The sequence below is a fragment of the Stegostoma tigrinum genome, chromosome 10 (assembly GCF_030684315.1).
Source record: "Stegostoma tigrinum isolate sSteTig4 chromosome 10, sSteTig4.hap1, whole genome shotgun sequence".
Taxonomy (NCBI): domain Eukaryota; kingdom Metazoa; phylum Chordata; class Chondrichthyes; order Orectolobiformes; family Stegostomatidae; genus Stegostoma; species Stegostoma tigrinum.
The window spans coordinates 31,391,762-31,410,911 of NC_081363.1; the positions used below are offsets into that span (position 1 = coordinate 31,391,762).

General features: G+C 40.6%; 2 protein-coding genes across 6 annotated transcripts in view; one reads left to right on the top strand and one right to left on the bottom strand.

Moving 5' to 3' along the window:
• Nucleotides 1-10,544, bottom strand: part of ttc8 (tetratricopeptide repeat domain 8) — a 60,011-nt gene extending 49,467 nt beyond the window's left edge. The window contains exons 1-2 of the mRNA XM_059649459.1: nt 10,356-10,544; nt 8,741-8,953 (exon numbers count right to left, since the gene is read on the bottom strand). Coding sequence (XP_059505442.1) covers nt 8,741-8,953; nt 10,356-10,544 — 402 coding nt within the window. The remainder of the gene's footprint in view (nt 1-8,740; nt 8,954-10,355) is intronic.
• Nucleotides 10,127-19,150, top strand: part of eml5 (EMAP like 5) — a 222,168-nt gene continuing 213,144 nt past the window's right edge. For all 5 annotated transcript variants that reach the window (XR_009446227.1, XM_048538474.2, XM_048538475.2 and 2 more), the window contains exon 1: nt 10,127-10,739. Coding sequence is in view for 4 of the 5 variants with exons in the window: in XM_048538474.2 (XP_048394431.1) it covers nt 10,543-10,739 (197 nt within the window). In the remaining variant the exon portion in view is untranslated. The remainder of the gene's footprint in view (nt 10,740-19,150) is intronic.

The window sequence follows — 19,150 nt, forward strand, 5'->3', positions numbered from 1 at the left end:
TGCTCCTTATACTTCAACTAAAAGGCTCATCTATATTTTGTCTTCTGATTTCAGAGAAAGAGCAGTTTTCTAAACTTAAAATTTGATTTTTCTCTGTATAGCTACTGATTGATGCAACTCCATACCCCTCCTGAATACATTCAATCTGACCAATATAATTAGATTGGACTCAATAAAATGGACTACGAATAATTATTTTTAAATCACAATCTTCATTTGCGATGGTTTCATGGATGATGTGAACATTAATGTGGCATTGGATTTTTGATTGCAGCTGTTCTCTGCCAAATTGGTCAAGGCTGACTTCAACCCTCCCAATCCCTCAAACAAAATTCCATTGCCAACTGATCTGGTGAGTCTTCCAAACATTTCCTGCTTTTGTTTCTTATTTCTGGGTGGATTTTGTTTTAATTTATCAAAACATAATCAGATTGACTTATGGTTACTGCATGCTCTTATCTATTACATGGTCAGCTTGACTCATTCATTTCTTCCCACATCGATACATTTTCCTCCTATCAAGATCCTGTGCCTGCTCCCCTGTCACAATAACAGATCAGTACTCTCAAATGTAACAAAATTCTAAAACAAAATAACATAGGAAAAAAAAACACAAAACACAACTGAAGTAGCAAAATAAAACAGTAAAAATGCATTAAAAAGTAAAGCCAGTTTAAAAAAAACTTCAGGGGAAAGTAAATTTAAAAATGGCATAATGCAAGGAAGGAAACTGTTCAGAAGCATGCCAGATGCAGCAATACAGTATCAGCCTAAGATTTTATTTTATAAAAATTGTTTTGCAATGCTGCAAAGTATCCAATAAATATTCACCAAATATTTTACTTTCAGCATGACTAATTTAACTACTAACTTTTTTTGAATATTGCACAGACATGGAATAAAAAAGGGATCATATGGAAAGGAATGTGGGAATACCAAACATTGTGTTATACCTCAGTAACAGTGACTTTAGTTGAGCCATAATGCTTAAAGCATCATGATAATGTTTGGCATGCTGGAAGGTCCAGCTCATTTTTTTTTTCTGTACATAGGTTATAAAATATATGGTAATATATAAAATCTATTATACATAATGGAATGGGTGTAGGGGTGAAGCGACATTATTCAAGCACTCATGGCCATTGTATTGTTTAAAATTGGCAGAATGTTGTCAGTAAAGAGTTACTTTGCTACATTTCCAAAAGATAAAATGTACCATTTTAAAAAACACATGAAAAAACAAAATGTGAAATTGTATACTTCCATGATTTTGGACATCTTAATAACTTGAGCAAACCAATCTCACTTCACATCAATCTCAACTGTGTCAAATTATCACGTTTCACTGAAGTGTCTAATTGAAAAATGTGCATTATTAGCCGAGAAATAAAGGTATTCTCATGTGATCTTAAAACTAACAATTGTTCAAGTTTTTTTCATTTCTTTTTCCACCAATGTGGAGAAGATAATGTGTAATGTCTCCTAGGAATCTGATCTACATATGTTACCCAACTGTAGCTATATACAGAATTAAACTAAACAAGGACTGCAGATGCTGGAAATCTGAAATAAAAAATAGGAAGTGCTGAAACAAATCAGAACAAGTCTTGGGAAGGGGTACTGGACTTGAAATATTAACTGTTTCTCTCTAGATGCTGCCAGACCTAACTGAATTTCTCCAGCACTTTGTTTTTGCTTTATGTACTGCACTTTCTGTTTCCCTGTCCAGTGTTCAACTTGCCTCAGCAAATTTTTGAAAGACTCATTCCCAAGTTTAACTCTCAATTACTATAATTTGAACTCCATTTAAAGGCTGTGAGTTTATCAAATTCATTTTGGCCGTTTAAGCACAGAATAGCTTAACTTGTGCAAACAGCAAGAAGAGATTACACTCACGGCTGACCTCCACCCAAACATCCATGGGATGTGGATTTTACCTGTTGTTGATTTCATTCAGACATCAGCTGTAGGGAATCTCTGGGGTGCAACAACATTAGTTGACCAATTTGATTACTTTGAATAATTCTCAATCAGCAATGAGTACATTTTAACATTCACTTTATAATCTTACAGAAAAGCAAATAAAGATGGGACATACACAAGGGATTAAGATGGAAGTTGAAATATTGATTTTTTAAAAAGAAAACAAAGCACTTACATACTTTAACAAGGAATGGAGTAACTTAATATTTTGTTGATACAAAATGGGTTCTCAGGCTAGAGGGGTCGTTTGGCAGTAACAATGTATTGTGTTACTAAAAATCACTTAATTCAACAGCAATTTTTAAAAAATCTTTCATAGAAAGCATAATGGCAAATAAGTGAAATCTCAAATTAATTCAATAATGTACTACTGATTTCCATCAAAAGCACATCTCTATAGAAGCAAGAAATCAGATACAACTGCTAGTGCATTCCTCCGTCTCACTGCACTTGTGCAGATGTCATAAGTCACTGTCAATTTCACTGAACAACGAAGGTGTACACTGTCCTTACAACTGCAAAATTGAGGTCAATGGCTTGGTTTTACCACAGTGATAGAATAAATTAACTTTCCTCAAAGAAATTAAAATTAGCTCTACTTTCCCCTGCTTAACTGTGCTATTTGTTAGGTTGTTGAATGGATAATCCTCAAGTTTTTGATAATTTTAAATTGATTATGTTACATAGAACTGAAGGAAGACTATCACATCTATTAGGTTACTTGCAAAACAAACATAAAAAAAACACATGTTTTAATCAACTGTTAAGGCATATTATAAAACATCTCTGGGGCTGCTGCAACATCAGACCTTTTGGCTCAGACCTTCTGTAACACTGCCATCACACCAAAGAATCATAATATAAATCATTTCAAGCCAATTTTTCAATACCCAAATACATGCATCTGAAATATATTTTTATGAACAATTTGTTAATTATGATTGATGCGCTATTAGCTTCCACTCCAAATAAAGGTTTGGGATGCACAAAGTAGACATTTACATAAACATTCAAAGCAACGACAATTGGGGTGACAAATGAAGGCAGAGGAATTTATCCTTTAGTGATCTTTCTGACAAGTAAGTACGTTTCTACCAAATGATTATGAGATGCCCAGATACATTCATTTGTTTTATTTTGCTGCTTTTGTATTCATAATTCAGCTTGCTATTCATATAGCTCACAGGAACAGGCGGTTAAATTCTGTCACTTCAGTGGCCCACACTCTCAACAATTGCTCAGTAATCTCTCTAATCTCACATGCAGCCATACTGGACTTGAATAGTTAATTGTATTTCTGTCTCTACAGATGCTACTAGGCTGGTTGAGTTTCTCCAACGCTATCTGTTTTTGTTTCAGATCTCTAGCATTCAGAGTCCTTTGTTTTCATCTCACAAATCTCCTTGCTGGTATAAATATCTTCCAACTAAGGACATCTGTGTGTATCAAGTTTTGGTAATGAATTTGAGTTTGGTGCTCTTTTTACTGTTCCCACCCTAACTTCCAAGAAGGTGTGACACTCATTTTCTATTGTGAATATATTTAGGAAGTAGGTATAAGTAGTATTTACCATAATATGCTAATATGCAGTTTTGAATCCATTTTAAAGCTATATTTTCCACAGTTGTAGTGCTCTTACACTGGACTGGGAGGACAGAGTTCAAGTCTCACCTGCTTCAGAGGTGAGTAACAGCATCACTGAATAAGTTGCTTAGAAAAATAGGTTAGTACTTTATTTTCTTTGGCAGTCCTCTCATTTTCATTTAGAGAGAGCTATTATGCCTTTCTTGTATTTCACTTTGTAGTCTGAGCAAACATTTGATGTCTATCTACATGTTTATACATTTGTCTGTTTCTGTAACAAGCAGGATAATGGGGAAATAGTGGATATATTTGAATTTTCAGAAAGCATTTGATAAAGGTACATAACATTAGGACACAAGATACAAATTTCTCTGTCATTGAAGGCAGCATATTAGCTTGGATACAGGATTAGCTAACTACTGCAAGACAGAGATTTGGGATAAAGTCGGGGGGGGGGGGGGTGGCATTTTCAGGAAGGTAACATAACTAGTAGAGCTCGATAGGGAACTATGCCAGGGCACAATTATTGACAATATATATTAATGACTTGGATGAAGCAAGTGAATGCACAATAGCCAACTTTGTGGCTGAACAAAAATACATAGGAAGGCAAATAATAAGGATGCCACAGTCTGCAGAGGGATACACGCTGGTTAAGAAAGTGAGAAAGCCTTTATAGATGGAATATAACGTGTGAAAAGTAAGGTTATCCACTTTGGAAGGAAGAATAGAATGCTTACAGTGCAAATAGAAGGCATTTAGCCCATTAGTTGGCACATCAAGAATATCCCACCCAATCGCACTCCCTTACCCTACCCCACAACAGCTATGCCCAATCCACATAATTTGCACATGTTTGGACTATGGGAGGAAACTGGAACCCCAGAGAAAACTTGCAAAATCCACACAGACAAGGCTGGAATCAAACTCAGGTCCCTGGTGCTTTGAAGCAGCAGTGCTAACCACTGTGCCACTGCGCTGACCATTAGATGAGAGGAGTATAATTTAATTGGGAAAAGACTGCAAAAAAAAAGCCGCAGCAGAGAGATTTGGGCGTCCTATTGCGTGAATTGCTAAAAGCTAGCTTCCAAGTTCAGCAGGGCATAAGGAAATTAAATGTTAGCGTTTACTTCAAAAGGGAATGGAGTACACAAGGAAGGTTTTGCTAAAAACACACAGGCACTAATCAGATCACAGCTGGAATATCGTGAACAGTTTTGGTCTACCTATCTAAGGAAAAATATATTGGCAATGATTGCAGACCAGAGAAACATCACTAGGCTGATAACAGGTGGAGAGTGGATGGCTTTTGAGGAGATGTTGAATAGGTTAGGCCTGTGCTCATTGGAAATTAGAAAAACGACAGGCAACCCCATTTTACAAAATTCTTGGAGGGCTTGACAAGGTAGATGCAGTAAGGTTGTTTCACCAGACAAGGGCATAAATGCCTGGGGTGCATATTTATGAGTGAGATGAAGAGGAATTGTTTCTCTCAGAGGGTAATGAATCTACTAATTCTTTACCTCAAAAGGCTGGAGGCTAATTCATTCATCACATTCAAGGCTGAAACAGACAGATTTTTAATGGGTAGGGTAATCAAAGGTTAGAAGGACAAAGCAGAAAAGTGGTGTAACGAATTATTAGATCAGCCATGATTCCAGGGAATGGTAGAGAAGATATAAACAGGCTGAATGGTCTACTTCTACTCCCATGTCTATAGTCTTAATATACAAGATTTTAGGAAGTATGTTTTTCCTGTTTATTTCAACTTTACTCTGTTTGTTCATCCATTTTAACTGTATGGTCATAGAAGGCATTTATTCTACTTACCTAGTATCTGTGGTACTGAGTGATAATGGGAACTGCAGATGCTGGAGAATGCAAGATAATAAAATGTGAGGCTGGATGAACACAGCAGGCCAAGCAGCATCTCAGGAGCACAAAAGCTGACGTTTTGGGCCTAGACCCTTCATCAGAGAGGGGGATGGGGTGAGGGTTCTGGAATAAATAGGGAGAGAGGGGGAGGCGGACCGAAGATGGAGAGAAAAGAAGATAGGTGGAGAGAGTATAGGTGGGGAGGTAGGGAGGGGACAGGTCAAGGTGGCGGGATGAGGTTAGTAGGTAAGAGATGGAGGTGCGGCTTGGGGTGGGAGAGAGGAAAAACAGGTTAGGGAGGCAAACACAGGCTGGACTGATTTTGGGATGCAGTGGGTGGAGGGGTAGAGTTGGGCTGGTTGTGTGGTGCAGTGGGGGGGGGGGGAGAAGGGGACGAACTGGGCTGGTTTTGGGATGCAGTGGGGGAAGGGGAGATTTTGAAGCTGGTGAAGTCCACATTTATACCATTCGGCTGCAGGATTCCCAAGCGGAATATGAGTTGCTGTTCCTGCAACCTTCAGGTGGCATCATTGTGGCACTGCAGGAGGCCCATGATGGACATGTCATCTAAAGAATGGGAGGGGGGAGTGGAAATGGTTCGCAACCGGGAAGTGCAGTTGTTTAGTGCGAACCGAGCATCTGCTCCCACAATGAGGCATTCCACTCCCGCACATCCCAGATGTCCAAGTTCTTCAAGGACTGTAACTTTCCCCCCACAGTGGTCAAGAACGCCCTTGACCGCATCTCCCGCAACACATCCCTCACACCCCGCCCAAAGAGGATCCCCCTCGTTCTCACACACCACCCCACCAACCTCCAGATACAACGCATCATCCTCCGGCACTTCCACCATCTACAATCCAACCCCACCACCCAAGACATTTTTCCATCCCCACCCTTGTCTGCTTTCCGGAGAGACCACTATCTCCGTGACTCCCTTGCTCACTCCACACTGCCCTCCAACCGCAGGAAATGCTACACTTGCCCCCACACCTCCCTCACGCCTATCACAGGCCCCAAGATGACTTTCCATATTAAGCAGAGGTTCACCTGCACATCTGCCAATGTGGTATACTGTACCCGGTGTGGCTTCCTCTACATTGGGGAAACCAAGCGGAGGCTTGGGGGTCCACTTCGCAGAACACCTCCGCTCGGTTCGCAATAAACAACTGCACCTCCCAGTCGCGAACCATTTCAACTCCCCCTCCCATTCTTTAGGTGACATGTCCATCATGGGCCTCCTGCAGTGCCACAATGATGCCACACGAAGTTGCAGGAACAGCAACTCATATTCCGCTTGGGAACCCTGCAGCCCAATGGTATCAATGTGGACTTCACCAGCTTCAAAATCTCCCCTTCCCCCACCGCATCACAAAACCAGCACAATTCGTCCCCTCCCCCCAATGCACCACACAACCAGTCCAGCCTGTCTCTGCCTCCCTAACCTGTTCTTCCTCTCACCCATCCCTTCCTCCCACCCCAAGCTGCACCTCCATCTCCTACCTACTAACCTCATCCCACCTCCTTGACCTGTCCGTCTTCCTTGGACTGACCTATCCCCTCCCCACCTATACTCTCCTCTCCACCTTCGGTCCGCCTCCCCCTCTCTCCCTATTTATTCCAGAACCCTCACCCCATCCCCCTCTCTGATGAAGGGTCTAGGCCCGAAACATCAGCTTTTGTGCTCCTGAGATGCTGCTGGGCCTGCTGTTCTTCCAGCCTCACATTTTATTATCAGTGGTACTGAGTTTGCCTTCTGCTGAAAATTATCTACCAATCCACTTGTTTCAATTTTCCTCTAATTTGTGATTTTGATTATTTCATATTTATGACTTAACTCTAGATCATGTTACAACATATGAATCTCTATTTTTTTTTAAATTGACCAGGTATATATAACCTGCACTGCTTTTCTTAGAGTCTGGGTTATTTCTGAAAGCTAGGTTGAGAGAAAAAGCACAAGAGAAAGAGAAAAAGGTAGACAACCAGCATGTAAGGGACATAACAATTTTTCATGAATAAAGTGACTTAAGGGAAATAGACATAGCATTTTTGATATCAGCACATCAAAATCTTCAAAGACAAGTTAGTCTAAATTTAAAGTAAAAACACAAGCCATAGAATTAAATGCAACTTAAGTTAAGGGATCAATGTGGAATTTATAACTTCCAACTGAGTGTTTCACAGCAATCAACTATTGATCGTAACTGCTGCCTTACAATTCACTTCTATTGACCACTGGTTGTTTAGGTAAGTGGAGGTCTACTCGATGACACTCACTGAAGTCTGCCTTTGAGCAATTATACAGGAAGCAACTGGTCCATAATTATTGCTTTAATTCAATAAGTGATCACACTGTGGACTTTCATAGAAGACAACCAAAAGATAACATTGATTTGGAAATATTACAAATTACATTATGCTGTTGTAATGTTCAGATTTTATCAATATTCTGTATTTTCAAATAATAAGCAGTAGTTTGACAATGTTTAACCTCAGGAATGTGCCTTTAAATTAGACATTTTGATTTAAGCCAATGACTGTGTAAAATGAAACAATTCCACTATTTTGACAAATATTCTTTTAATTTCCCATATCCAGATATGTAAAAGGAATTGATTCATGACAAATTACTAAGGCAGTTTTGAATTGAAATAACAAAAAAACCAAGAATATGTAAGAGATGTGAAATTAAATGACATCATTGCAGGAAATCGTTCTTTTCTTCATTAAAATGTACGTTTACAAATACAAAGTACCACACACAGAATAATGTTACTTAAAGTCAGTAAAAACATGGGGAGTAGCTGAAAAGGGGAGTTGCTACATTGAGAATATCTTGTTGCAACAAGCATTACTGATGCCTTAATTCGACTGAACCTCAAAAGGGTTGCGTTCTAGCAACTTTTTTTTAAGTCTAAAAAAGTAAATTATGGAAGCGGGGTCATTCTAAGGGAACGAATCTCTTCGTGCGTAGAACTTTGACAGTGAGAGCATGACGAAGAAATTCGTCTTTTAATCTGACAAGGAAGTCTCGAGATGCTCCTTAGATATTACACATTTATTGCACTTCTGCTGATTTGGAGGTCGCATTTCACTTCGATCTTCATGGTATAACTCAACCACGCAATAATACACCACCCGCCCGCACATATCAACTTTAGACAATCCTGCACAAATATTACCCTTTTTTTGGTGAAAGGCATACAAAAAAGTAAAACGTTTATGGGCAGAGGTTGGGGGGTGGACTTGCAGACAAATTCTCAGTGGTTTAACGGGATTGCGACTTCTGCACTACCTGGTCATACGGATTGCTGTCCAGCAGCTTCGTACACATGTCAGCACAGCACTGGAACTTGCGCCTTCTAAAATAACTCCAGGCCAGGAACATTGGATCCATATCCATCCCCAACCTATTACGATCCCGAAGATTAAATCCAGGCCTACCTCCGTCGCCCCCAGCAACGGCATCCCGGGGTCCTAGCAAACCGCACGGTGGCCGTGTAACTGCCTAACAAAGCAGGGGCTGCAATTTTACATAATTTGCGCTAGGATAAGGGGAAATTTCATAAGGAAGAATATTTACTGGTAAATACACTCAACGTGATAAGCCGTGCGTCGTTTTCTTTTTGTTTTATAATCATATTTGTTGTGTTTTTTAAACCGGCAAGCTAGAAGCACGGTAGTGTTTACGACCTTGAGCTTCCCTCTGACTTGTCAATCAGCTTGTTCCAGTTGTCAGCATCAATGACCATTCATAAACCAAAAGCGGCTGTCTATGTGACTAAATAAATATCAATGTAGGGGGAAAGTACATTCCTTTATTTACATGAACAGTGCCTTGCATTTGATACATTTGTAAAGCATATCTTTTTATTCATAAATCGCCCAGGCTACTTAAATAACTCATTTAGCATTGTTTAGCAGAATATTATCCTATTAATTTTGTCAATCATGCCACATCGATTGTTTTCTCATTATTTTAGAAATAGAACTAACATTAACGTAATGATTTATTCAGCATTTAAATAAGTGAATGCCAGCCAGATCTTTAAAAATAACCAAAACAAGCCAAAACACTGATGTTTTAAACTGGCGAGAAAAAAAGTGCAAAAGAATTGTGAATATCTGAAACCTGAAAAAAAGGAACAGAAGAAGCTGAAACGCCTAGCAGATCAGGAAGCAAAGCTTTAAAAAAGGTTTCAACTACAGAGATAGAAAATGCTGGAATATTCGGCAGGTCAGGCGGTGTCTGGGGAGGTATGTATAGCTTCTAGCATATTCTGCTTTTATTTCAAATTTGCAACAGCCGTCTGTACTATATTCTGGTATTAATGTTTCAAGCACTGTGGGACCCTTCATCACGTCGAGGACAGTGACAGTATCGCAGCCGATTATTGCTTATGGATTGGCAAGGTTGTAATCTATTTTCCCACACATGCGCGCCCCAGTCCTTTCTCACTCCCTTTCAAGATTTCCAGCCCCTTGAAACAGGTTTGATTGACGGCGCCAATTCGATGCCTCGCACCATTAGTTAATCGTTCCGCTGATCAAGTCAGCCTGTATTTCCTACCACCTCCCGCTGATTTCCTCCGCCTTGACCAGCAGGCTGGAGGGCCGGGGGGATAAGCTCTTCGGAGGGGGTGGGAGCTGAATCCGATTGACTTGAAGATTATACCTGTCATTGGCTATCGTTGGTGTCCATCAGCAGTATGCCGACAAGTGGTTGGCTGTCTTGATGTGGGTGGGGACAAACATGCGCACGGCGGGCGGAGGTGTTAAAGCGCTGGATACAACAGCTGGCAAAAGGCGAAGAGCGAAGGCAACCTGTCAACGCGCGGAGATTTTGCAAGGGTCTTTATATTGTTTAAAAAATATCATATTTTAAAAAAAGGTTTGACGTCATGCGTTACTGACGTTCGTGTTTGCACAGTGTGCGTGGGAGAGCGCCAGAGAGAAAAAAAATAAAATGCATGACAACTGTTGAATGTTCGCGCATCTTCAGTCGGGTGCTGTGCACGCAAGGGAAGACAAGGTTGGGAAGAGGAGATATTCAGCTGAGGCCGGCGTCGCGCTGTGACAGTAATAGGACGAGGCGACATGGCTGATGGAGCGGCACCGAACTGCCACCTGCGCCTGGAGTGGGTTTATGGCTATCGTGGGCATCAGTGTCGGAACAATCTCTACTATACCGCTTCCAAAGAAATCGTTTATTTTGTTGCGGGTGTTGGAGTGGTTTACAACACGCGGGAGCATAAGCAAAAATTCTTTCTGGGTCACAACGATGATATAATCAGGTATTTTATCTTGTTTTTTTTAAAACGCAACTGTGCTGTTATAATCCCGCTCGAGGCTCTGGCATCCCACCGTCTGATTGTTTGCAAAGGTAAGGCAAAATGTAATCGCGAGTCCACAAATCTGGTTAGTTCCTTTTGGACTTTGAATTAACTGCTTAGTGTACGTCAAGAATTAAAGGGTGTAGATTATAGAATTTGAAAAGGGATCATATTTGATTCACAACTTTCCCCCTCATGTTCCTTACCTACTTGGATAAATTCAGATTTGAAATATTTAGCAAGAAGATGTTCATAAAGCTATTGTTATTTCCGTTAGCCATGTCAAAATATTATTAATTTGAAATCCCTATCTCCTGTATAAAGGCGACTCATTTTGAATTACGATGCTTACATAAATTACATTCATATCTATCTGTTGTGATCCGGATAAGCTAGCTAATTGAATGGGTTGGTCCATGTTGCAGGTTGAGATTGTATTTAGGCCTATGAAATGTATCTTGCTGTTAGATTCATACAGCGCCCGGTATAGTCCAAGCTAACCAAATTATGTTTTGTTGGCATGTTTTATATCCAGTTGTTCACCATGGAGTGTGCGTTTTAAGTGACCCTGAACGCCAAGTTTCTAGTACGTAACCATTGATGGTGATTGCATGCACTCCAATTGGAAACCTGCAACTTTGAAAACCCTCTCTGGAACGGTTTCCAGCACTAAGTAAAAACGGATCTATTTGTTAAAGGGAGCGATCCTCGGATGATTGTTCTTTTTATACATTCGGATGGTTTCTGTTACGAGAGCGTTTTATAGAGCTCAAGCAGCGGAACCTAGGCCATTGTTTAATAAATAAAAGTGCCGTGCATTCCCCTTTGAAGCTGTGGTACAGTTGGTCAGAAAATTCATAACATGTATAATTTATCCGATGTAGTAATCCACTTTTAGATTCCGCGGTGCGCATCTCTGTGTGTAGAAGGATGGTTCTTGACTCCAAATTACAAGGGTTAAATCTTACAAACGACAGGTGGACTGCCGTTCGCCTTCCTTTGAGTCAGAAGACATGAAGCGAAAGATTTAGTTGTTCAAATGATTTCCTGAGAGACGTTTGGACAAAACGTGAAAATGAGCATGGTGTAAAGTGTTTTGAAGAACTGATAGTTTAATCATTGTAATTTAGCACACATAAAAACGTATGTTTTAACATCCCATATCAGTCGTAATAAAGTTGACATTGTGTGCAAATAAATTGAAATTACAGAATAAACAGGATTGTCTTACCTAAATTCAATCATTTAAAGTCGTTACATAATGTACTCAGCTGGGGTAAGAACAGCTGATAAGAATGTGTACTTAGAGGGTAATGGACGGGGTGAATTACAAGGATGTAATTTTATCCAAGGGATATAAATGACATCCTAAATTATGTAATTGAAGCTTAACAGGTTGGCAATTGCTATTTGGACCCAGAGACTGGCAGATACCCTTGAACTTGATCCTGGCATTTCATTTTGGAAATAAATTTGTGCAAAATTTTATGATGGTGACAGTTGGCATTTAAGTTCCTTGTGAGCTCGGTGATATACTAAAGTAATGGGAATGCTTTCAACCCTTATTGCCATCAGCATAATTGGGTATGATGGGATACAAGTATAGAATATTTCTGCTTGTAAAGACATCCAGACTAAAAAGTCATAAATACAAGCTAGTCAATCAATTCGATAAGGAATTGGAGAAAAATCTCATTACTACAGTGTACACTGCTGATCATATCCTGGTTAACCAATGTTTTTATATGCTTAAAAGGCTAGACTTCTAAAACAGCAAATGGAAGAATTTGTTCAGCACAGAAATCTATGCAGGGCAGTGAAAAAAATCAGCACAAAATATGTGCCTTTTGCTTTTTAGAGAGACTACCTGCTCTAAAATGAGATCCGATGTCCATTGTAAATGTGTGGATGTAAATCAGTCAGAATGGGTTATCTGGTTGGATTGGGACATATTTGGGTCTTGGAGGGATACATGAGATAGATTGGGGTCGTCTGGTGATGGAACCTTATCAGGTTGGACTGGGGTAACTAGTCAAACGCTTGACAGCGAAGGAAGGGTAGTTGAATGCAGACATAGGGACAGGTTCAAGAGAGTCAATGTGAGTGATGGGGGTGCAGGGGGGTGGGAAAGTGTCAATTATACAGCCACATAGAAGTAAGACCAAAAAATCCAAGCCTAAAATTTCCAGGGTAACTATCCACAGAAATATTTCAAACCTGTCTGAAGCCCCTGACTCAAACCAAGTTGGAGATTTTTTTGAGGATCCCAGGAAGAAGATGAATCACGAAGTGAGTTCAAATTTCCTGGACAGCCCTTGTGGAAGTTGGCACTTTGCGACTTCTTAAGAACCATGACATGCATTTTGAGTTTGGTCCCTGCCCTCTGACAATTGGGCGACTGGCAGATCCAAGCTAATGTTTGTACTTCCAGATGATGTTCAGTTCAACAATAAATTATCCATTTAAAGTGAATTCACAGACTGTGGTTTTTTAATGCCACATGTGAATAATTACAACTCTACAGCATTACTAAAAATGGCGCATAATCAGAATGACTAGCAAACTGATTCATTACCAGCCCAGCTCTTCCCCTCCACCCACTGCATCCCAAAACCAGTCCAACCTGTCTCTGCCTCCCTAACCGGTTCTTCCTCTCACCCATCCCTTCCTCCCACCCCAAGCCGCACCCCCAGCTACCTACTAACCTCATCCCACCTCCTTGACCTGTCCGTCTTCCCTGGACTGACCTATCCCCTCCCTACCTCCCCACCTATACTCTCTCCACCTATCTTCTTTTCTCTCCATCTTCGGTCCGCCTCCCCCTCTCTCCCTATTTATTCCAGAACCCTCACCCCATCCCCCTCTCTGATGAAGGGTCTAGGCCCAAAACGTCAGCTTTTGTGCTCCTGAGATGCTGCTTGGCCTGCTGTGTTCATCCAGCCTCACATTTTATCATCTTGGATTCTCCAGCATCTGTAGTTCCCACTATCTCTGTTACTAGATCACCATCTAACCAAGACACCTGGTGGTGTGTGATGCAAATTGCAGTAACTGGAGATGTTCATGCTCAGAACAAAAAGGCCGATAGGAGAATAAAGGAGTTGTAGAAGAAATGTCTAGTAAGTCAGAGTTGTTACACTGCAGAATGTGGCTGTTTGGGCCATCTTGTCAACGCCAGATCACTGTATGGCAGCTCCCCTTCTCCCATTTCCCCTGCCTTTTCCGCATAGCCCTGAAATATTTTTCTCTCCAGGTGTTTGTCCAATCCCCTATGGAAGCCATTATTAAGTCTGCCTGCTGCACTTTGAAGCAATGCATTTCTGATCTTAAGCACGCACTATTCATGTAAATTCTTCCTCATGTCATTGGTACTTCTGTCAACTGCCTCACATTGGTGTCCTGTATCTATTTTGTCTTAACAGATGATTTTGCATGCCTCCATCAAATCTTGTCCCTACTTTCTCTCAGGAGAGCAATTCCAATTTCACTAATTCATTAACATGAAGTCTTTTATTCAAGACAAAAACAGTCCCGTCAATGTTTTCATCAGTATTCAATCAGGGTAAAGAAGTATCACTGAGGAGGCAAATTTACTTCCCATCCCTAATGATCCTTGAAAACGTAATCAGTGAGCAGCCTTATCGAACAGTCACAATCCATCTCGTTATATGCAGTTCTGTTAAAAAGGAGTTCCAGGATTATGACTAAGTAACAGTGAAAGAATGGCAATATATTTAAGGTCAGAATGTGTGTGGTTTTGAGGGGAAAATGCAGATGTTGCTGTTCTGAATGTGTGCTGTCCTTGGTCTTACCATGGAAGAATCCAAACTTATGTCAAAAGTCTGAGTATACATCCAGCCTAAGTTAATTAATTGTCTTTATTAAGAAAAAGAGTGCCCTTAACAGTGGCCCTGGACACCCGATTGTGCAGTTCCCTTCAGTGCAGCTGCAATCATTCACTGCCATTCTGTTTCTTGTCACTTAGCCAACTTTGAATCCATGCTGTCACATCCCATTAGCTTCAACTTCGCTGCCAAGCTCGTTACGTGGCACATTAACAAATGCCATTTGGCAGTCCATATACACCATGTCAACCACAATGGTCTCTTCAGCTATCAACAAAAATCTGCTCTTTAACTAATCAGTGCTGGCATTCCCGAATCAATCCACACCTTTTCCAGTTAATTGCCAATTTTGTCCTCAACTATTTCTCACAGCCAAAGTTAACTTTACTAGCTTGTAAATGTTGGATTTATCCTTGCACACTTGTTAACTCACAGAATTAATGTTTGTAGTTTTTATGACGATTGAGGACATCGGGATATTTTTTTTTATTCATTGATGGGATGACAGCATCGCTGGGCAGGCAGCATTTATTCTTCATCTTTAATTGCCCAGAGGGCAGTTAAGAGTCAAACACATTGCTGTGGGTCTGGAGTCACATGTAGACCAGACCAGGTAAGGATGGCAGTTTCTATCCCTAAAGGGCATTAGCGAACCAGATGGGTTTTTCCGACAACCAACAATGGATTCACAGTCATCATTCGATTGTTAATCCCAGATATTTATAGAACTCAAATTCCACTATCTGCTCTGGTGGGATTTGAATCCAGGTCCCCAAGACATTATCTGGGTCTCTGGATTAATAGCCCAGCAATAATACCTCAAGGCCATCGCCTCCCTCTGCTGAATGGTTTTCCTTCTATTTGGAGGGCAAGCCATGAGAATTTGGAGTTCTAGTTAATTATTTGAAAGATTTGCAAAAGAAGGTGGATGCAAAATGGATAATCTTCTGGTCTGAGCAAATTATTGACTGTTAATCTATTCTAATGTATAAATTAGTTGAGTGACATTATTTAGAGTAGTGGTTCCACTAATATTGCAGGTGGTGAGTCAGCAGGCACAATTGAGCACTTTCTCCACTGGCGTAATGGGAATTAAATAATGGGGCAATTTGCACTACACAGTGCCCTGGAAATATGCTCTCTAGCTCAGAATTCATGAGTTACTTGTTTGCTGGAAAATGGGTTAATGGTGCACACTAAGTTTGAAGTTTCGCAGCTTTAATGGAGTTGGATTGAAATATGTGCAGTTTGAGGGCTTTTGTGGTGCTGTTATAGTTATCAAGATTCAAGTTATATCTACTCCAGAGACGTAATAGCATCATTGACCAGGAGGGATCAAATTATCTACAATATGTTGTCTATTATGGATCCTTAGTGGAGACTGGAACATGATAATATTTGCATGGTGACGTTGGAAAACTGATGAAGAGACAGTGGTAGTTTGAAATACTGTGCAAGGTGAAAGTGACAAGTCTGCAAGAGCCTTAGAGGGAGAGAGGACTTGTCCAGTAACTCTCATGATATTTGCATCTACATGTCCAACATGTACGTAGCTTTGGCAATTCACTAGGTGTTCTGTGTACTTATTTTGATTTTTGTTTTCCCTCGGCAACTCAATGAAGCAAAGGAGTACCAACTATTAGGAGGGCTATGAAAATAACAACATAAATGACTTGAATAAGTGAGTGGGAAATAGCTTTTCTGACTGTGTAAATCTTAACTGTAACTCTGGGCCTGTTTTGAGTATTATTTTTGCACAGTAATTCAAACACTGATTACGTTCTGAGGAACGGTCCCCACACCCAAAACGTTAACTCTGATTTTTTCTTCACAGATGCTGCCACACCTGTTCAGCTTATCCAGCAACTTCTGTTTTTGTCCCTGATTTACAGCATCAGCAGGTCTTTTGATTTTTATTGCTTATCACCTGACTGCTTTGAGTTGTATTCAATGATATTTCTGTCTCACATTCTCACTAAAGAAGTGAAGGGTAGAATTAGGTTAAGAGAGGAGACTTATTATTCTTGCAATCTTATAGTAATTCTGAGGATTATCAATGTTTTTAGAAATTAGCAAAAGACTAAAGATCCGTTAAAAGGGAGGGAGGGGCTGGGGCAATAAAGGACATGAGAATAAACTTCCCAGGAATGTAAAAACAGATTATAAATGATGAGGACATTGTTAAAATATTGAACAAATCATCAGACTGCCTTGTCAGTAGAAGGCACAAATCACAGCATAAATGGACAGTAACCTGGAGACTAATAAGAAGTAAATCAAGCTAATTTATAATAACAGAGAAAAACAATATGAGAAACACATGAGAGATGAATAGCTGGCAAGTTCCAAAGACTTAGAGGCTATATATTAAAATTCTAAAAGAAATAGTTGTAGAGGTAGTGAATGCCCTAGTTACAATTTTCTCAAATTCCACAAATTCAAGGAAGGTTCCAGCTGCTTAGAAATTATAAATTTAACATTGCTATTCAAGAAAGTTGCGTGTGAGAGAGAGAGAGAGAGAGAGAGGCAGAATTAGAAATAGAAAGAGAGAGAAAACAAGGGACTACAGGTCAGTTAACCTGATATTATTCATTAAGAAAGTACTGGAATCTACAAAACAAGTCTTAACAATGTACTCAGAAAATCATAATATGGTCAATGCCAACATAGTTTTATAAAAAGGAAATAGTGTTTGACAAAGGTGTTCATTTTTTTTAGCACGTAACCAATAGGTTAGCTGAAGGGAAACAAAAAGTAGCTGTGGTAAGGATGTTTAAAAGGAATTTTTTATGGTGACCACAATAAGTTAAAATACAAGGATAACGTCTGATGGAGTTGGGTAATATTATTAACATGGATAGTAGATTGCTTAATGGACAAGAAGCAAGAAGCAAAGAACTGCAATAACGATTGTGACATAATGAGATTCATGAAAATCATGATATAACAGAACACATGACTTTGACTTCTGTAAGAGAGAAGACATCAGCCTAGAATGAGTGGTATTTAGAATCTTCTATGTAGAGATATAAATGAGTGTTACAGTACATGGAGTTGAAGAACCTTACTGAGTGATAGAAACATAGAATCCCTACAGTGCAGAAAGAGGCCATTCAGTCCAGTGAGTCTGTACTGACCCTCCATACATCATTCCACTGAGACATAGCCCCCCTAACCTATACCTATAATCTCACATTTACCATGGCTAACGCACCAGCCTGCACAGCCCTGGACACTGAGGGGTAATTTAGCATGTCCAATCCATCTAACCTGAACATCTTTAGATGGTTGAAGGAAATAGAGCAGCTGGAGCAAACACTAATAACTACCCTAGTCCATAATCAAAGCCTTGTGGTGGGGTGTGCATGAAGTGTGAGTAAAAGCCTTCAGTGGCAAAATCTGAAGTTAAAACAAGAGACAGAAGCTTGGCTGAAATGGTAAGACTGCAAGGGCAGGACAGGGGCTTAGAAGACTTTGAAGGTGCAGCTGAGTAAAAAGCAGGAACATGCTGAAGGTTTGGAGAGGAAATTAAAAGCTGGAAAAGCAGAAGAAGCTACAGGTAGTAAAATACTTCAGAAGACTTTTGATTCCAGGGCTACATAGCAGTAAGACTTCAAGTAGACAAAAGAACCTCTGAAGACTTTGAAGCCTAGCCATGATTTAGCTATACAGTGGACGCCAAAAACACAATCAAAACATTTCAAGAGTAAGAAGAAAATATCCAATACTCACCCAGGTCAGTCAGACGCAGTAGTCCATAATGATGACAGCTCTACTGAGACTTTGCCTCAACCAATTGATAATGTGCAAAGAACCCAAATGTTGTAGTTCTAGAGATAGTGGGAACTGCAGATGCTGGAGAATCCAAGATAATAAAATGTGAGGCTGGATGAACACAGCAGGCCAAGCAGTATCTCAGGAGCACAAAAGCTGACGTTTTGGGCCTAGACCCTTCATCAGAGAGGGGGATGGGGTGAGGGTTCTGGAATAAATAGGGAGAGAGAGGGAGGCGGACCGAAGATGGAGAGAAAAGAAGATAGGTGGAGAGAGTATAGGTGGGGAGGTAGGGAGGGGATAGGTCAGTCCAGGAAAGACGGACAGGTCAAGGAGGTGGGATGAGGTTAGTAGGTAGATGGGGGTGCGGCTTGGGGTGGGAGGAAGGGACGGGTGAGAGAAAGAACAAGTTAGGGAGGCAGACAGGTTGGACTGTTTTTGGGATGCAGTGGGTGGAGGGGAAGAGCTGGGCTGGTTGTGTGGTGCAGTGGGGGGAGGGGATGAACTGGTTTAGGGATGCAGTGGGGGAAGGGGAGATTTTGAAACTGGTGAAGTCCACATTGATACCATTAGGCTGCAGGGTTCCCAGGCGGAATATGAGTTGCTGTTCCTGCAACCTTCGGGTGGCATTATTGTGGCACTGCAGGAGGCCCATGATGGACATGTCATCTAAAGAATGGGAGGGGGAGTGGAAATGGGTTGCGACTGGGAGGTGCAGTTGTTTGTTGCGAACTGAGCGGAGGTGTTCTGCAA